Source organism: Thamnophis elegans, chromosome 9 (genome assembly GCF_009769535.1).
Source record: "Thamnophis elegans isolate rThaEle1 chromosome 9, rThaEle1.pri, whole genome shotgun sequence".
Classification (NCBI taxonomy): Eukaryota; Metazoa; Chordata; class Lepidosauria; order Squamata; family Colubridae; genus Thamnophis; species Thamnophis elegans.
This window is the reverse complement of record NC_045549.1, coordinates 43,560,286-43,581,685: the sequence shown is the minus strand read 5'-3', so window position 1 is coordinate 43,581,685 and position 21,400 is coordinate 43,560,286. Positions and strand designations below refer to the sequence as shown.

Sequence of the window (21,400 nt, the reverse complement as noted above, 5' to 3'; positions counted from 1 at the left end):
GATGAGATAAAGTGGAATATAACTTAAGAGAATGCTGGATGGAATATTTTATAGATTTTGTGTGGGAATTATAAGAACATCAGTAATGCCATTGGACTGGACCTCAATCCTATTAAGTCCAGTAGTCTGTTTTTACAGCGGCCAACCAACTGCAAAAGGAAGCCCAGTAGTCTATCAGCGGATGCTCTACTCAATTCAAATGAGATTTTATCCCTTTTCAAATAAATTTTAAATATTTACCTATATTTACTTTTTGGCTTCTATTAGGAAAAATAGCATGTATGAAGCAGCACCCAGGTATAGTACAAAATTCTACTGACAGAAAACAGCAGTAAGTTTTATAGTAATTAATATTTTTCAAGGACAGCTTTTCTTAGCTTAGTGAGGCTCTATGGTGAAAAGGAGTCTAACCTTGAGTGCTTCCATGCCTGCTTGAATCACAGGAGCAAAGACTGTCTCACTCTCATTTGTATCTCCAAACATCTCAGGAATCTGGTCCAGCAAGCTAGAGAAAGGAAGGAAAAAAACACAGGTTGTTCAAAAGACTGGACTAGACAGAAGAAATAGTCATTCTCCAGCTCTGGTGCTCTTAAACTGCAACCCCCATAATAAAAATGCAGCTTGTCTATTATGGGACTTATTTTCAATTAAAGTGTTTATGAAGGCCAGGAAATTATGAACATCCATTTTCCCCATTATCGGTTTTCAAAACTAGTGGATGGGGCTTTTTTTTATAAATAGAATCCCTACGTAGATATTAATATGAGAAAAATGTATAAATATTTGCTTACTTATTTATAACAGATTGTGATTCTTGGAAGTTGACAAGGAAGCCATCCAACAAAGGTACGAATACTTCACTGACGTCAGTGACTACCATCATTTGAGGTTGTGCAAGAGTACTTTTTACATTGAAGAAGTGAAGGATTTTATTGTAAGTGACAAATCCAACCCGAATTGTCGAAACGTCTTGCTCCTCTCTTGAAGAGAAATAGTTTTAGCAAATACAGTTGCAGGAAATTTTTTACCCCTTTATTCATCTTACCCAAACACTTGGATTTTATCTGCACATATTAGATAAAAGACTACATCCACACATATTCATAGAATCTTTCAATGAATCAATTTCTGGATATACAGTATGAGGTAGAATCTGGGTCTGAGTTAGAAAGAATAAGTCAACTATGGAGAACACTGACTGCCTTTTAAAGCAAGCATTGGGTTACAGACACCCAATTTTTTTTTTCTAGGAGTAACTATATAAATCATGTACACCTCAAAAGTATTTTTAATTATTTTGTTTTAATTAAAACTACCTTTAAAAAACCAAGTTAGATTGGATAAGTAGCCTGGTGGATACCAAAGAGATAAACACTAATACCTCTAGGAACTATTCTGGATTGTTGTTATAAAAATCCCTTACTACCTTCTAAACAATGCTCCTACTGACAAAAAAAAAAAAAAAATAGGAGTAGAATCTCCTTAATTCAGACTCAAAACTCTAGTGACTTAATGGGGAGTGCCATGCAGCTTTCTTGCTGATAATATGGAAATTATTTGCTTTTAGACCTGGACTTCACTGTTAGCTTCCAACCCAACTATATTCAGGTGGAACCCTGCTTTGATTTTGGAGTTTGGCAAAGGTGAACTTGATCCTATTAAGTTGGCTTAAGAAAGAGAGTGAGAAGGAGGGGGGCAGAATCTAAACAAATTACAAACATATGGCAGTTTTGGTCTTTTTTATTACATTAAATATCTTCTTGAAACTGAGGGTAGAGGATTGAAGATGACAACATGATGTGAATCATTATGCATCATTACAGAAATGAAAGCAGAAGGAAAGCAAACAACCCATCCATTGATCAAGACGGTTACCCCTTAGTTGTTTCTAAATTAAAAATATAACTAGTTTTGCTGAATGTTTATAATACTTTTTTCTTACTTTGGAAGTCTGTTCAGTACAGTTTTTAGTTCTTCACAAATCAGTTTAACAAGACCACTTTTTATGTTATTGTAAGACACATCAATCATAAAAATATAGGCTGGTGGCTGAGGAGGCTTGTTGTTCTATGAAGAAGAAGGGGAAAAAACAACAGTAATATGACAAATTAGATTATTTTTCCAAGGTTCTCAAACCAACCATGAAATACTACAAATACTATACTACTACTAGTATACTACTACTATTACTATTACATACAGTATTTATTGCTAAATTAAGACTGAATCTCTTTTGGTATTAAGATTCATTTCAGTGAAAGTATTGCAAAATTGTAAAATCTTAGCAATATATATTGGGCTAATTTTCTACTAATAATCTATCTTTTGTTAATTATTCTGGCATGAAATTTATAATTATGCAGCCAATGCATGAAAATATGATCTAACCACATAACACAATATAGTCATTTCAAACTGTACTGTGACATCATTAAAAGTCAGGCATATCCTTTGACTGCCAAGTGACTAATACAGAAGAAAAAAAAGTGGGAGATTTTCATCAAGATGATGGTGCAAAGTGAAAAGACATAAACACCGCTGTGTAACATGGGGATGCAGAATATGTGCTTACTTAAAAAGAGATGTAATTTTCACTGCATCCCTTTTGCACTTCCCTAATAACACCTTGTTTAAGCTACAAGGCCCAAGAGACTGAAGGGTGAAAAATATATTTATAATAATCTTCTGTTCCTCCTCCTCCTCCACGTGGAATGTTCTCATATATTTATTCACTTTTATATGTTTTACAAGTGCATGTATATATGTTCCCTACATTCTGGAGTTGTGGAATGTTCTGATATTCCACAATTTTACTTCCCTCTGACAGCAGAATGATCAGGTATCATGAATTTAAGGTAGTAATAATATTAATCAATAATTGAAGTCAAACATAAAGTTAGAAAAGACTCCCTTATTTCCTCTTTCAAATAATGAGCCTGAACTCTCAGCAGGAGTAGAATGGTTTATGATAATGGTTTCTTATGTGCCATAAGAAACTCATAAAGCTCCTCTTTACATTCATAGGTTACTTGCTGAAAACAAACAACAATTCAATTAGGAATGGAACTCCAAGTAATTGCAACATAAGCCATTATGTTAACAATATTGACTGTTTCTTCTTTTTTCAGTTGTAGAAGAAACGATGTCAGCATATGCCTCAGAGAAATAAGGAACTGCAAATTTTATGAGGAGGCCTGAGTTTTTAAAAACTTTTCTAATCAATCCCCAAATACTACCACAAAACGCATATCTGTATATTAAATTCTATCTAGATATTTATCATCGTGGTTAATATTTCTATATATTTATCATCAATAAACACAATAGAAAGTTCTCTTTTCCTCAGATATTGAGGTGGAGAATTCAAACATCTTCCTGCAAATTATACATGCTCTACACTAGTGAGAAAGTTTCAACATGAATGCCAGTTATAAAAGAAGCATGGACAGTTAGTCATTTAGCTTAATTATGAATATTTTACAAACTGGACAGAAAAAAAAACAATCCTACAACACTTTATCCATGAGGATTATCTAGAAATTCATGCAAGGTCAAGAAGAACACGTAGACTGTAAAATTATAGTTGAAGAGGATTTAGAGGTCATCTGATCCACTCATTGCTCAGTGGAGGATTCATTACAGCATCTCTAAGAGAAAACTACCCAGGCTTTGTTTGAAGACTTCTAGCAAATGATAACATTCCACTTCATGTGACAGCCAGTTCCACTGACTGACACTACTGTATTTCGGAATTTCCTGCTGATGTACCTTCCTTGTACCTTTAACCCATTGATTCAGGTGCTTGTCCTGATCTTGGTCCAGTTTCAGCTATCTAGGGCAACAGATAACATGCTTATTCTCTCTTTCATGTGATGGGGATTTGAAAAGATTTGAAGATTGCTATTGTATCTCTCCTCAATTTCTCTTTTATAGGTTAAACATATCCACATCCTTTAACTGTTCCTAATGGGCTGGGCTGGTTTTAGACTAAGGCTAAGGACTGTAGGGACTGGCTCAGGATTATAAAACATGGGACAATGGGACAATGACATCCATTCTTCCAACCATTCTAAAAATCCAAATTTTCACATCAGTGGGAGGTGGCACCATCAAACGATATGGCTATTGCCCTATACTTTTGAATTGACCTTGTTTAATGCCTCCCTGTAGAATCTTCACTATCTTAGCAGCTCTACTCTACACTTTCTCCAATTAACCACAGTCCTTTTTGAACTGAGGTGCTCAGAACTGAAAACTGAGCAGAGCAGAACAATCAGTTACATTGATCTTGATTGTATGGTTCCTGTTTAGGGCACCCAACCTAGCATTTGGCTCTTAGCAGTCATATCACGCAGGTGGTTCATACTTTTTTACTCATGTGGTCAAAAAGGAGAACCAGACCCTTTACAGATGGGCTTTGAAACATCAGAGATTCCAAGTCATATCATTGGGGGAACTGATCTTACCAGGTTATCTGGTTGCAAGTATAGTGGCTATATTCAATAAAAATGGATAAACCTGGTTAGTTTTATGCCCAATTAATTGTATGATACTTAGTGCATTCTGTGAAGGGAGACAATTTATAATAGTGTTCTGTGCAAATATAAAAAAATCAAAAGAACCAATTTGGCAATCATATTAAGCATGCAACATGACCAGATGAATTATACAACTGTAAAAACTAAAAATATGGATTTTTTTTTCCTCAAAAGAAATTTCTTAAGGGAAAAATAGGAAAATTTTATTGTATTAATATAATTTACCATGTATTTATTTGGATTATATTTCATATTGCTCTGGGTATAGATTTTAATTTTAAACATACAGATAAGGCTGTACTCTTTCTATAGATATAATCTGTAAATCTCTGATTTAGCACGTGTTACAATTTTTTCCACTTACCTTGCAATAATCTAAAGTAGCAACATACTCATATGATCCAAGTGATAGCTCTGGTCTTTCATAGTGGTCTATTCTTCTACCAATGTGATCCAGATGTTGAAAATAAAATGGAGGAACTAAAAAAAGAGAGAGGATTATTTTCTCCTTTTGTTCAACAGAACCATTGTTCTGAAAGTGCTAATACCTGATATGCAATAGATTTTACATGAAAGGAACAGTGTTGCAAGGGATGGAACTCTTTGTATTGGTTTTGCTTTACAATTGTTGGCAAAGATGAAACCACTTGTAATAAAAGTTCACATTTCCAACCAAATACATCCACCTTAAAAAGACTTATTTTACTTATCTCATCTCTATTCTTTCTGCCAATCTAATTCAGACACATCTTTCAGTTTTATGATTTAAGAGAGTTTCAGTCTGTCAATATGCTGACTGGCAGTGAGGTACACATCACACAAGTAAACCTTTACCTTTGATGTTACTTTTCTTCATATTGTTTTCCTTCTGACCACTTACATGAAGTTTCTTACTGGTTACGCCAGCATTTGCATGTTACACACTTGCAATAGCCATTGCAGAGCTTTCAATATGGTAAGTGCATTTCCTTTAGTGTATGCTAAAATGCAAAGGAAGGGAAGGAAAAAAAGAGGGCTTGGATTGCCTTTAAAAGTATTGGAAAAGGACTGATCCTGCACCTCAAAAGAACCCAAGAGATTTTTGTTCTCTGTAGGAAAAGTAAAGAGGGTCTGCCTCTACATTTTTGCTTATCTGGTACAATTAAGAGTTTAAAGATTTGAAAAGAAAAAGGGCTTTCCTTAGATCTGTCCTTGAGGAAAAGCAGCTTGCTGGCAGTAGACAGCAATTGAAAAAAAAAATCACCAGCCAAGATACAAAAAATATACTGGAACAATATATCTTACACTGTATTATTTCATATGTGTAAATAACATAGATAAATAATGGCTGTGAAAACAACTGTTCTCTGTGGAAACATCTGACCTCTTCCAACATTCAAACAATACACATTAGTGCACAATATATCTTTGTGTTATGAACCCAGCAAACACTTTGCACATGCAAAGTTTCAGTTCTAACTCAGAACCACACTTTAGGCTACAAAAACAAATATATCATCTGTATCTCACTTCTTAGCAGCTGAGTGGGAGGCTACTGTGAACCTGGAACTAAGATCTCTATTATTTTACTTTGGCCATCAATTTCTCCACAAGACTGGACATTGTTCTCCTGCTTATGATGAAAATCAGAGTGCAAAAAAATAGCACAATAAAAAGAATATTGCAGGCAGGCAAGCGACTGTTTGTAAATGGCAATATCAATCTAAATGTTTGATAGCTCATTGCTACATTTGTGAGAACGTTCTGCTGAATAAACAGTCCCAGCAGCCAACTGCCTTCTCTTTCTTTCCACAGATTAAGCTTTGAGGCAAATAAGAGTTGGCATAATTCTTTTAAGGTTCATGTTTCACAGCTGAAAAGATTACTGTATTAGGGAAAGCTCTGTGACACTTTGATCCAGCTGAGGAAATCCAACTAGATGCAAGCCTCTTGAAAAAGGCATTCTGGCAAAGCTTTGGGACTCAGCCAGAAGTTCAGGAACTTGTATTTATGAGTCACATGCAATTGTACTTGGACAAATATGGCATGGCATCTACTGTTCAAAGCAACTCCAAGCCTAGTAAAATTAATGGATATTTTAACCATGGTAGTACTCTGACATAAAGTGAGGCAAAGTCCTTATTTATTCTTTTCTAAGAGGTTCAAAATGTATTTAAATCTATATAGAAAACAGTTTGATTTAATTATAATATCTTTCCTTTCCTGCTTGCCTATTTTACACAGTATAAAATTCACAGCTATTATTTACGGATGTGGTCTTACAGAAAAAATCAAGTACTTTTCTAAAAAAAGATTAACTGTTCTTACTGTTCATCTTTGTTGAGCATACCCAGTATCTATACATCTTAGGGGAAGCCTTACTACAAAGATTTCTAGCTTTGGTTGTAGATAGGCTGTTTTGTGTTATGTCTTTTCAATATGAAATATTTCCACATAATTCCTAAAGCAAAGGCTGAGCGACTCTATTGCACATTTTCAATTGCCAGGATAATACGAGGCTTTGAGAATTCTACTTTCAATCAGGCAATGATGAAGGAGCATGCTGGAATCTTTTCAATAGACAAATTCAAAATTTCAGTTCATATGAAATAAAATGTTTAAGCAAAATACCAATTCCACCTGGTAGGATGCAGACTCTTACTTCAGGATTGCAATTTTATACCTACATGTCTTGTGGTAATGGACAAAAAATACACATTTGGAAAATCAGGCATAAAATTTGACTGTAATGTGTATTTTCATATTAGAATAGAAATAAAAAGATGCTGAGAAGAGAATAGGGCAGAGACTGAAGAAAGCTCAGCAGAGTTTTCCAATGGCTCTTACATGAGTAGACGATTAGCATGAATCGTCATTTTCTTTGGTCTTTTAAAAGTAATTATTCCTTCATTCTCTGGAACTCAATTTCATTGAGGGCACATCATGGTTGTGGTTGACCTTGGGGGCTGGGCAGTCGTGGCTGACTGGGGGGGCATGGCCAGCTTGACATCACTCCCCAAACTGCTGGCATGTTTCCTCTTTGCATTGGGTAGACCGGGCCAAAGCAATGCAAGTAAACTGGGCCAAAGCGATGTGGGTAGACAGGGCCAAAGCGACGCAGGACGGCTCCTTACACTTTCCAGGATGACCCTGCAGGTCGGATCCGACCACATTGTGGCCCGGATCTGGCCTGTGAGCCTTGAGTTTGACACCCCTGATTTGGAACCACTGAGTTGGAAAGGGCCTATTATGTCATCATGTCCAACATGTACTCAGTTCATGAATCCAAATTAAGAATCCCTGAAATATATTGTCTAGCCTATATTTGAACAAATAATGAATGCAAATCAATTTTTTGGTCTGGGGTGCTCCATTTTAACAATTGCAAAACTCAGAACTAGTCATAATTTGTAAGAACTGAGATATACACATTCATCTACATTAGATGAAATTTATACATAAGTGACACATTTTTTAAGAAACAGTATTTCCAGTTGGAATAAAGTGAAAGAAAAATGTTCTAGGTATCTTTTTTTTAAATTAACTATTTTAAAATTTCTTTGGAGAATGAGTTTTCTATCATTTCAAAAACAACCAGAAAACCAATGTTACTTACCATCATTCACACAGTTACAAAATCCACACTGATATTTTCTTCCTCCCTCAATGAACTGCATGAAAGGACACATGTAAGCTTTGCATCGATTGCATCGAATTGGTCCATTTTCCCCATGGTTTACCAAATAAAGTGGAGTCTGCAGAGATTTTTAAAAAAATGGTGATGCAACTTGAATAGGTCAGTGTCCCAACTATAGATAGTTACACCTGAAGGATCACTGGTTTCATGTTGATATGAGGGAGCTTTTAAACTGCCAGTTTTCTTACTGAATTTGAATCCTGTGGGCTTTCCTCATAGTACTTTTAATATTTTGTAATTTACCGTACTGTTCTTGTTGATTAATTGAATCAATATGAAATATAAGTGCATCCATCAATATTTCACAATGCAAAAAAAAAAAGCTTTTAAAAATTACATTATCCTTAACTAACACAAACTAGTTCACTAATCATATATCACTCAAGCTTTTCTTATGGGAGAGTTCAGTACAAATCTTTCCCACTAAAATGAATGTGATTTGAAAGTACTTAATTTTGGGGTGAATCATTGTAAATAAAAATTAGAGCAACTAATTGTATATAATTGCATAGTATAACATAGTGACAACATTCATTTGGAAATAATTGCCAAAGTAATGACAAGGTTTCAACTAAGAATGTGCAATGCACTTATGAATATATAAATAGCAATAGCCATTGCACTTACATTTATATACCACTTGATAGAGTTTTACAGCACTTTCTGAGAAGTTGACAAATCTCAGCATATTGCCATCACAAATTTGGATCTTTTTACGATCTTGGAAGGATGGAAAGCTGAGTCAACCTTGTACCAGTCAGGATTGAACTCCTGGCAATGGGTAGAGTTAACCTGCAATACTGCATTCTAACCACTGTATCACAGTGGCTCCTGATTTTTTTATCAGAACTTTAGTACATTACATGCACAAGGAACACTAAAAAATTTACTTCAATAGATTAGAGAAAGCCAAGGGATGGAGTATTAAAATTCTTCCCCCCCCCCCGCTCATTTAGACTGTTAATCACTAGACATACAGCACATTTCTGTATGAAGGGGAAGTGTCTCTTTCTCACATGCCAGAGTAAGAATAAGGGTACCAACTGAGGTGACCACAACAGATAACTGATGCAGCAGCAACTACAAGTTATTATCTCAAAGCAGGAGATATAAAGCTGATTTTTAAATTGGTTTGAATAGTCAATTTTGAACATTTTCCACTTCAAAATCTATAGCAATTAACAAAAGAGATAAACATGCACAATTCCTTCTACTGAAACTCACAGGGTAAGGAATAAAGTCTTCTAAACTCAGCAAGAATTATTTTGAATAAAAATACATGAAACTGGACTGTTTGAGCTGGATTGTGTCCAATAAGCCAGTAGTTTGGTCAAAGAATGTTAAATGGTGTTGTCATTAACACAATTATTTATTTGCTTTGATTTATGAACATTATATTATTTAATCTACCTTTTCTTTCAATGAAATTGTTTTGCATTGAAACATGGCTATGTTAAGAAAAATAATTTGTGAGCAATTTATCTTTCATGAATTATTTCTTCAAATCAGCAAAGAAATACTCATAAAAGTCATTGGTTAAGGTTAACAGGCTGCAGATATATTAATCTGCTTGCCTGTGTCTAATATGCCACTACAGACAGATTGAATAAAATCAAAACAAAATAGATTTTTCTAATGATTTCTTATTAGAAGTGGAAAAGATATCTTTATACTTACTCTGATGTCAAGTTAGCAACATAACATTTTGGTTTTACCAAATGAATGTTTTTAAGAATGGTATTGCCTTTTTAATTGTCAGCAGTACCGAATTTAAATACAGCTATTGCAAAGAAATATTATAATTGAAATATAATTAAAACTAATATTTTTTGCGGGGAGGGGGGACATCAGAACTACTTCATCAATGATTTTATTTACTTTATATATACAAATTAACCCAAAGACCAAACATTACAGAAATCATCTATTTCTCCCAAGAACAATACATTTCAAAGGAAATGCATTCTGTTGCATACTGCTTCCTCTGGAAAACTCCTATTCATATCAAATCCACATTCTTCAAAAAATTACTAAAAAATTCTTGTTGCCTGAAATGTCATTCCTTTCTAAAAAAAATTCCAATGCCTCTATAGTTTTAAATTAGCACTGTTTACTATAATTTTTCCAACAATTTCACTTATTTATATTTATGGCAATTCATTTTCTAAACATGCTTGCTAATTCATTTCAAAGTGAAAACACCACAGAGATTGGCAGGGTTTTTTTTATGCCTGATCTAACATTAGATTATATGCACTAATTTTATTATTTTTAAATGCAATATTTTATTCAATTTATTTAAAATAAAACTGAGAAGGTCATATAAGTATGATTTCATCTATAATTGCCTACGATAAGAAAAGGCAATGAGTCAGCTAAGCAAAACCTTCTTTGTGCTCCATGCTATCTGTAGCGGTCACTGTGCCCCAAAGAGATAAAACACTCATAATAAGCAACAGATTTGTGCTGACTGCAGTACCAGAACAATCGCCCTAAATGCTAAAATACAAATCCAATGAGGCTGAGAAAGACCAAATAAATGTTATTCATTTGCCTTACAAGAAAATAATGTACTAAGGTTAATAACTGAAAAACACATTCAGTATTAACATTAATTAATTCAAATTTGTTCCTAATGAAGTCCAAAAGTAATAATAAAGCAACTGTCAATATGATATATAATGTTGCTATCCCAGATTTTCCATTGCCCATTTTGTGATTTCTCTAGACTGTTGTTAGAGAAAAAGTGTGGGTGATGATGTTGTTTCATGAAGTTATTTAGTGTATTGTTTAAAATGTTGACATGTTAATTAGAATGATCTAGTGGAAGCAAATATTTTGTTAACTCTGGGGCAAATAAGTAGTGTTTGACTCTTGGCAGACCAAGATCTGAGTTGATTTTAGATGCATTATTTATCAAATATTCTTTTGATAGAGTTATGTTACCAGTTTATGGGAATTTAAGATCTCTTCTGTGTGATACCGTATATATTATGCAAATCCAATGAAATTTGTGAAAATTGTATCAGGAACCAGGTGCTGTATGTAGCACAATACAATATATGTGGGATATATAAAATATATATAATATATGTGGTATATATCTATGTGTGTGTCTGTCTTTGTATGTATTAAACACTGTTAAATAAATTTCCGTTCTCTGCTTTTGTATCATTCAACAGGTAACAAGGTACAAACCAGGGAAGTCAATACATTTGCAGTTGTCAAGGAGTGCAATATTTACCGACATATCATAAAATCAGAAAGGTAGAAAAAACAGGTTCTCCTAAGCCAAACCAATCAAGACATTAGCCATTAGCTAAAATGAAAATTTTATACATTCCATTACCAGTTAACACTATTTTGACTATAGTTACCTGTTATTAATTGCTACAAATTAATGCTAGAGGAACAAAATACACCTGTGAATGTGAATGTATTGATAGTCACTTTCAGCAGTGGTTCGTTTGTAGTACTCTACCTAAATAGGTAACCCATCCAAAATCGTCAAGGGGGATGCATAGCATAGAAGAAAGAAAGAAAGAAAGAAAGAAAGAAAGAAAGAAAGATAGATAGATAGATATGATGCCATTATTTTTAAAAAGATTTTCACAGTAAAATATCCAAATTCTGAATTCAGCAAGTTTTACATAATAGAGCCAAATAATAGACTTAAGTATTTAATGGCTGCTTTATCTTGTGACAAAGTAAGGAATGTACTTGGTTCTAGTCAATAGCAATTACAAGGCTGGTCTTTATTGGTAGATCGCTAATGCACAGTATATTACATGACCAAGAATTATATTAAGTTACCAAAATTTGTGGAATGAAACAGATAATACCAAAGCATAACCACAACTAACTTTAATCTAAACTTAAAAATAAAAACCCAGCATTGTACCTGCATGGATTATCTGGCTTCTGAAATTCTGAAAGACTACATTGCTCACTTTAATCTTTTCTTTCCTCTCCACAAATCATGATGACCAAAGAATTCTACAAATTGCCTGTAGCACCTTGTAGGGAAGATGGGCACATAGACATTTAATAAATAAACAATAAAGTTTGTTTTCAACAATTATCCTGACATCCTATAGGGATTCATTAATTTCAAGAGTACTAGTTCTAGTTCCAGTCTCCTTCCGCCAAAGTATGACATATTCAGAGTCCCACCCATTCTAATAACCATAGTAACCAAGCAGGGTGTGCTCATATTAGAATACCAATGACATTCTTTACTTTGAAAGTGTTGTTATATGGAAGTTGGGTGGTGCTGTTTATCAAGGGAAGGTCAGCAGTCAGGATTAACCAATGATAAAAACACAAATATCAAATCAGAACACAGCATGGTAATCAAAATACTCTACTTGACAATGGATCTGCAAAATGTCAGGGACCAGAAGCAATCAGAACAAAGGAACTGGAAAGAAAAAATTAACAAACTAATATGCAAAACATATGGTAAACTGCCATAATATCAGAGAAGCAGTTTTAACTTTGTTGTCAGAAGGTCATGAAAATAATTGACTGCAAAGTGCTTTTTTCATGCTTGTCTTCTGCCTTTCATAGCTTCCACTTAGCACTGAACTGACATTTAGATTACTGACATTTAGAAGACCATACATAGAAATAGTATCTGATGTATCTGGTCATCGCTTCTTTTATAACGGTTTTTGTGAGTCCTGGAAAATAAGTATTTAGTTTCTGCTGAATGCACCATATTGGCTAATTTCCAAGAATGAAAGAGGAGAAAAGGGAAACTTTTCTGTGCTTCATTGATCCATTCTAGAAATCATTCTAGTGTTATTTTTAGACTACAAAGCTTTAAAATTCTACAATCATATTCTCCTTTGTTCCTTGTTAGTGAAAAGAAGACAGTAATATGATTTATGGAAGATGATTAAGATTTATCCAAGTCAAACTGGCAAGTTAACTAAAAAGTGATGGAAAACCTGTGATTTACTGCCAAGCTCTAATGAGGAACCTGACAGTGACATGTTGTGAATCGGCATTTTCTGCTCAGCAAAAAAGAGCAGATGCAATTGTGTTTTCCCTCACTGAAAATATAAATACAATTATTTTTACTAATAAGAATGCCAATTTAGTGACATAACAGAGTGACAAGAGTTGGAAGGGGCCTTAGAGGTCCTCCAGTCCAACACCCTGCTCAAGTAGGAGAGACCCTGCATCATTTCAGACAAATGGTTAGTTCATGCACATTATAAATTTCTATGACAAGATGACACTTAATAGAGCACCAAGACATGCTAGGGACTGCATGAGACTTGTGAAATGCCCAGTCCTGCCATAACAGGAGGCGGGAATCAATTTTCTTAAAAATTATTGGTTTTTTTAAAAGTATCACTTCTACAGAATCAATTTAAGTTTTATAAAAATTCATTAAAATGGCTTTTTAAAGCCAAACTATTGAAGTAGCGAGAGTTAATTTAAATTTTTAAGGTACAATATATACAGTGTATAAAATAATTGAGATAGTTTTTGTTTATTAAAACAACAATGTCATGATTTCTGAAAAATCAAAAAATTCAATTTTATTCAAACTCAATGAACTCTACTTAAGAAATTGCATCACGTCCCTTAAGGTTATAAGTCAAAGTTTGCACTGTGCCATGTTCTTGAATTCATAACGATTATGATTACTGAATTTTGGCAACTAGAGAATGATATGCTGCTCCCATTTCCATAGAAAGAAGCCAAGTTTTCTCCTGTTGACAGTTGCTACAATGCAATCAATACAATTTCTTGCCAAGTCACTTGGAAATTCACCACAGCAAACTATCCAGATCTATGAGATGCCTGGTATAGACGATCCAAATTTAAGTGTCTATTTGACAGTCCTTTAAAATTGCTTGCCAGAGTTAGAAGATGGCTAATCTCATTGTTTCTGGTGCTTAAACTTGAGGAAAACTATAGTCTTGCATCTCCTCGTGGGTGTGTGTGATCTCCCATTTTCTCTCTTTCCAGAATGGTTCCCAGGAACCAGTCTGCTCACCAGTTCCATGGTGTTGGTTGAGGCTATTGGTTCCGCTTTTGCAGAGCCAATTTTAGTTTGTCATACTTCTATCAGAAGTCTGTTAATCTAAAATCTAAGGCTAAGGTCACCAACAACTTGACAATAAGGATGCGGGGTTGGATCCACCACATGGAAATAGGAACTGACAGTATAATATTGACCCTCCTTTCCCTAGAACAGTCTGCCTACTATCCCACACTGTGTCAACTCTGACCCATAATAACAGTGATCTGTCTACTTCCCCCATCTCACAATGCTCCTCAATTGCTACTGTAATTTTCAATAATATTAATTCTTCTTCCCAAACAAATCTAGCCTACCCCAAAAAAGTCCCATTGTCTAACATATTTAGAACAAAACAAAACCCATTTAAAATTAGGTATTTCTACTCCATGTATTTAACTTTTCATTTTTTTCCCAGTGGGAAATTTGCCAATTCCCTGCAGTTCCCACTGAAAAAAGTTAAAAATGGTTGCACACCTCCAACTGCAACCATATTCTTTACTATAGCCACATTTTTGAAGAAGCTTTTAAAAGTCAAGCATCTGCTTAAATTTTCTACAATCCGTATTAGTAATTCTAAAAACTATTAGAGAATTACAAAATATATTAATTTACTACAGAGCACTTATTGAAATAACATAATTTTTCTAGATATTGCAAAGATTAAAAAGACGGAGAAGACAGGGAAATTTCTAAACTATAAAAAGAAATCATCTATCCAAGGTAATAATAACAAGCAAATTTAATGTTAAACAAAGATCATCTGGTTTATCCAACTCTGGCTATTATTAATACATTCCAAAAAGCAACGTGCAAAGTGCTTGGACAAACATGTTAGCTGTTGGCTTTTGTTTCTATGATCTGTTGCTAAAGCAATAATTTGCTAAAAATATATTCTGTCAAACAATTACATTGCTTTAAGCAGAGGAGAGGGGATGGGACAGGAAGATAGGAGAGGGGAGGGGAGGGCAGGGGAGGGGAGCGGAGAGGAGAGGAAGAAAAAGGGGAAAGGATAGGGGAAAGGAAAGGGGAGGGGAAAGGAGACTGGAAGGAAAAGAAAGGAAAGGAGGGGAAAGATAAGAGGAAAAGAAAGAGGAAAGGAACTTATGAATATTCCTCACAGATCACAGAAAAGAAAAACAGCTTGAATTGCCAAAATGGAGAAGAAATCAACAGGGACAAAACAATGAAATATAAAATTACAAACTTCAATTTCTCCCTAAAATTCTATACATTATTTCTACCCAATTCAAGGAAGAGTCTCTGCATGCCTGGCTGCATGAATTTATGTTACTTGATGACTGTTAGATCACATGTATCTCTTAATGTGTATTCTATTGTCTTATGTTTTCTTTGCATTGCCAATAAAATGGATGATTTGCAATTTATCCTAAACATATCACAACTGAGAGTCAGTACAACTGCTAAATACTAAAGGTTTTGATTACTATTTCATGGTTCTGTTGGTATAATATGTTTAAGCTAATCAGCCATTATCCTGGTGGCAGTTCCTTCTTAGTGGGTTCTAGTAACAAAACAATTTTGATAACTGCTTTGAAACCTGCTGTTTTGGGGAATAGAATGCTCACTTATTTCCCCCAGGCCTATGCATGTATTCTAAAACCATTGTCCCAGGTGAGGTTTATTGCATCAGTAGTCAAACAGGCAGCAGAGGGTAAGGCTTTGACAATGCAGTCAACCATCAGGAAAAAGGTGTGTTTATTGGCTACCAGAACTCTACAGTAAATTCTGTAATGGACAGCTTCATTTTTTCAGTTTCCCTTGCTCTTTATAAACTGCTCTATGGTTTAAGCAACATTTAGTTTATTTACAGTGACAAACAATTGCATCCAATCCTCAGTCTGCTTTTCCTAGTAGAAGGCTGTATTTCTCAGCTCTTACTTTCCTTTGTTTAAGACATGAATTATATGTAACCCCCAAAAATAAATCTTAATCTGCAGTACAGATCTCCAATCATCTCTAATGGTATTTGAGCAGCATTCTTACCTAATAAATAATATACATAAACTGGTTTCTACAATGTGTAGAGTTTCAGATCATTCTGTTCTAGAATTCACTTGAGAACAATAACTGTTCTAGCGGGTGAAGGTATAACTCGGTCTTGGAATTTTTGTCAGTTGGTTACCTTATTTCACAAGCCATCTCTAGAAGTTCTTGTGGACTAGGCACAAATGTCTTCTATCCCTCAGAATAATCTCATCCACTTATCGTCTAAAAGTTTATTTTTATAATTCCATTATTTTTATTCTTGTTCGTTGCCTATAGTTCTGGTTTTTAAACCTGCTAGTACTTGCAATCTATAGATACATGAAAAATATAACCCATGACAACTAAATAATTACAACCTCCTATATCAAAAACATCAGCTCTAATTATCTTCCAGGTTCTATCTGGCATTGTTGTAATTATCACATTTTTCTTCTGGTGAGAAAGTTAGTTTTGTGGGGAAAAACAAAACCTACTATAATCTGTTCAAAATTTTGACTCATCTATGGCCAAAAAGAGATATTCTTGCCCATTCTGTGCATTTGGAGCTGCCTAAATGATTCCCCCCCCCCAGTACTTCTTGTTGCATCTCAGCTGGAATAACAACTCTGTTACCATAGAGAATTAGTCCCTGTGATACCATAAATCTTCTCTCTTCAAAGAAACAGTAATAGATTGAGTGTGGTAGGCAAGATGTTTGCATGTGACAGCCAACTAATGTGTATAAAGTTGAACATTGTTTATAGTCTTGGATAAGAAGCAATAATGTGTGTACACACTGAAGAAATCTATTAGAAACATGGTAAAGCCTACAATATTTTTTATGCTTAGTACCTTTCCACTTCTTCTAAAGCAGTGTTTTTCAAACTTTCCACAGTCATAGATTACTAAATAAAACTTTAACAAATGTGGGACTATCCAATTAAACTAACATCTCCACCCTACATGTTTATTTTTAAAAGCATTAAAATTCCTGTTTGTTTTCCTTACAGCAAATAATATAACTATGTTAAATGACAATTATTTGTTCTTGCCTTCCCATATCATTTCATTTCAAAGTCTTTTAAATATTTCTTAGGAAAAACACATTATTTAACAATTATCGTCGGTACTGGATAAATAAATAAGGTCTGTTCTAACCAGCTGATTGGTGATGAATGGAAAGAAAAGCAGTTAAGATACTGAGTAGGCACTGAGCAATTAAAATAAGGAGACTCCAGTTCTAAATTTTGGTGGACTACTAGATGCCAGTCAGAATGGAATGGAATGGAATGGAATAGAATAGAATAGAATAGAATTCTTTTTTGGCCAAGTGTGATTGGACACACAAGGACTTTGTCTTTGATGCATATGCTCGCAGTGTACATAAAAGGAAAAATAAAATATATTCATCAAGAATCATAAGATACAACACTTAGTGATAGTCATAGGATACTAATAAGCAATCAAATCATACTAGGAAACAATAAAAACAATATAAGTTGTAAAGATACAAGCCACAAGGATATAGCCATAAGTGGTAAGAGATAGGTACTAGTAAGAATGAGAAGAAGAATAGTAATACAGTCTTAGTAGATAATCTGACAGTGTTGTAGGAATTAGTTATTTGCAGAGTGATGGCATTCGGGGGAAAACTGTTCTTGTGTCTTGTTGTTCTGGTGTGCAGAGCTGTATAGTGTCCTCAATGGAAGGCAGGTTGATAGTAATTGGTTTTTTCCCCCCAATTCTAATTATCTGCTTAAGTCTGTGTCTGTCTTGCTTGGTTGCAGAGCCAAACCAGACAATTATAGAGGTGCAGATAACAGACTCAATAATTTCTCTGTAGAACTGAATCAGCAGCTCTTTGGGCAGTTTGAGCTTTCCGAGTTGTGCTTTTTTGATGACGTTTTTGATGTTAGGCGTTCATTTTAAGTCTTGAAATATGATAGAACCTAGAAACCTGAAGGACTCTACTGTTGATACTGTATTTGTCTAGTATTATAAGAGGTGGTAGTATAGGAGGATTTCTCCTAAAATCTACCACCATTTCTACATTTTTGAGTATATTTAGTTCAAGATTGTTCTGGTTGCACCACAAGGCTAGTTGTTCAATCTCCTGTCTGTATGCAGATTCATCGTTGTCTCCAATGAGACCAATCTCTGTTGTATCATCTGCAAACTTCAGTACTTTAACAGAGGGATCTTTTGAGATGCAGTCATATGTACAGAGAGATAGGAGAAGTGGAGAGAGCACACAGACTTGTGGGGCTCCTGTGCTAATTGTACAGGTATCAGATGTGATTTTGCCTAGCTTCCCCTGCTGCTTCCTGTCTGTTAGGAAGCTTATGATCCATTTACAAGTGTAGTCAGGTACAGCTAGCTGATTTAGTTTAGTTAGAAGAATATCTGGAATGATGGTATTGAATGCTGAGTTGAAGTCTACAAAGAGGACCCTTGCATAGGTCTTTGAAGATTCAAAATGTTGTAGGATGTAGTGCAGAGTCATATTAACAGCATCATCTGTTGATCTATTTTCTCGGTAGGCAAATTGTAAGGGGTCTAACAGCGGATCCGTGATGTTTTTCAGATGGGCCAGCACCAGCCTTTCAAAGATCTTCATAACAACAGATGTCAGAGCAATTGGTCTGAAGTCATTCAGTTCCTTGATAGAGGGTTTCTTCGGCACTGGGATGATAGTAGAGCATTTGAAGCAAGAAGGAACATAGCACATCTCTAGAGATTTATTAAAGATGTGGGTGGAGATGGGAGCCAGTTGGTCTTACTTACTGAAACTTAATGTTTTAAGATTGAATGTTTTGCCTGGATGATATTAATTGTGAAGGTTGTTTTTAATCATTATATGTCTATATTTTATTACTAAATAGTTCAAACTTCTACAATGTTACCTGGAAAAGGTGGTCTGTATATTGTGGCTACTATTCCAGTCCATTAAGATACTTTGAGAATATTTGCAATATATTTTCTAAGAGTTTGGTCATATACATCTGAATCTCGGACTATTCTGAAACTGTGAACTATTGGCATCAACATCCCTTCATGATCCTGAAGCAAAACTCTGCCTTTTTTATATTTGCTACAATCAGCAGTCACAACAGTATAGTGTGTTACTGACATCACTAAATGTCAACACCAGGATTTCAGTTAGTGGTTTGATACTCCTGAAAAATCTTCTCTAAAAAAAGATTTAAAATAAAAGATGAAGGAGATACAGAGTACTACTCAACATGGGATAGCTTTGATCAATGGTTAGACATAAGAGGTTAGATGAAAAAAGATTATTGCTAAGTGCACGTAAAATATGAACTTGTCTATGAGTATAAGTCAGCTAGTATAATGAACATGATTACCGTATTTTCACCCATATAACCCGCGGGTTATATGCGTTTTTTACATGCACAGCGCCCCCCTGCGGGGGTATAAAAGTGGGCGGGGTATACGTAAAATATTTTACACAGATTAACTACCGGTAAAGGGAGAGCTTGGGACCACCACTTTCCTCGGGGCAGTGGGCTGGCTCGGCGGCTCGGGCTCCTTTTCTCCCTTTTCTCCCTGCTTGGGTTTCGGGACGCCTTCGTGAAAACCCCACCCCTGGCTATGGGCGAAGCGACCAGGAAGAAGCAGGAGGTGAGAGGAAGCCCGGATTCTGCAGCTCCTCGCCTTCTCTGGGCTTGGAAGTCCGGCAGAAAGGGAAGGGGAGGAGGCGGCAGCGCGGCTGTGGCTCCGTTTTCACACACACACACACACCTCCCTTCTTCTGCTTTGCTCTGTGAAAGGGCTTCACTGCCGAAGCATTTTGGTTTAAAAAAAAAAAACACAGCTGAGATCGGGGGGGCAAAAGAAACGGAGGAGGAAGCCTGCGCAAGCTGGGGGAGGATTGGAGGAACGGAGAAGGGAAACAGCTGAGATCGGGGGGGGCAAAAGAAACGGAGGAGGAAGCCTGCGCAAGCTGGGGGAGAGTTGGAGGAACGGAGAAGGGAAACAGCTGAGATCGGGGGGGCAAAAGAAACGGAGGAGGAAGCCTGCTCAAGCTGGGGGAGGGTTGGAGGAACGGAGAAGGGAAAGAGCTGAGATCGGTGGGGGCAAAAGAAATGGAGGAGGAAGCCTGCGCAGGCTGGGGGAGGGTTGGAGGAACGGAGAAGGGAAACAGCTGAGATCGGGGGGGGCTAAAGAAACGGAGGAGGAAGCCTGCGCAAGCTGGGGGAGAGTTGGAGGAACGGAGAAGGGAAACAGCTGAGATCGGGGGGGGAAAAGAAACGGAGGAGGAAGCCTGCTCAAGCTGGGGGAGGGTTGGAGGAACGGAGAAGGGAAAGAGCTGAGATCGGTGGGGGCAAAAGAAACGGAGGAGGAAGCCTGCGCAAGCTGGGGGAGGGTTGGAGGAACGGAGAAGGGAAACAGCTGAGATTGGGGGGGCAAAAGAAACGGAGGAGGAAGCCTGCGCAAGCTGGGGGAGAGTTGGAGGAACGGAGAAGGGAAACAGCTGAGATCGGGGGGGCAAAAGAAACGGAGGAGGAAGCCTGCGCAAGCTGGGGGAGGGTTGGAGGAACGGAGAAGGGAAACAGCTGAGATCGGGGGGGCAAAAGAAACGGAGGAGGAAGCCTGCTCAAGCTGGGGGAGAGTTGGAGGAACGGAGAAGGGAAACAGCTGAGATCGGTGGGGGCAAAAGAAACGGAGGAGGAAGCCTGCGCAAGCTGGGGGAGGGTTGGAGGAACGGAGAAGGGAAACAGCTGAGATCGGTGGGGGCTAAAGAAACGGAGGAGGAAGCCTGCGCAAGCTGAGGGAGGGTTGGAGGAACGGAGAAGGGAAACAGCTGAGATCGGTGGGGGCAAAAGAAACGGAGGAGGAAGCCTGCGCAAGCTGGGGGAGGGTTGGAGGAACGGAGAAGGGAAACAGCTGAGATCGGTGGGAGCTAAAGAAACGGAGGAGGAAGCCTGCGCAAGCTGGGGGAGGGTTGGAGGAACGGAGAAGGGAAACAGCTGAGATCGGGGGGGGCAAAAGAAACGGAGGAGGAAGCCTGCGCAAGCTGGGGGAGGGTTGGAGGAACGGAGAAGGGAAACAGCTGAGATCGGTGGGGACAAAAGAAACGGAGGAGGAAGCCTGCGCAAGCTGGGGGAGGGTTGGAGGAACGGAGAAGGGAAACAGCTG

The 21,400-nt window shown here is 36.6% G+C and overlaps 1 protein-coding gene across 1 annotated transcript in view; it reads right to left on the bottom strand.

The window, feature by feature from the left end:
* Nucleotides 1-21,400, bottom strand: part of SEC24D (SEC24 homolog D, COPII coat complex component) — a 61,683-nt gene that overhangs the window by 15,318 nt on the left and 24,965 nt on the right. The window contains exons 9-13 of the mRNA XM_032223946.1: nt 8,134-8,272; nt 4,903-5,018; nt 1,943-2,067; nt 792-980; nt 412-505 (exon numbers count right to left, since the gene is read on the bottom strand). Of these exons, the coding sequence (XP_032079837.1) occupies nt 412-505; nt 792-980; nt 1,943-2,067; nt 4,903-5,018; nt 8,134-8,272 (663 nt within the window). The remainder of the gene's footprint in view (nt 1-411; nt 506-791; nt 981-1,942; nt 2,068-4,902; nt 5,019-8,133; nt 8,273-21,400) is intronic.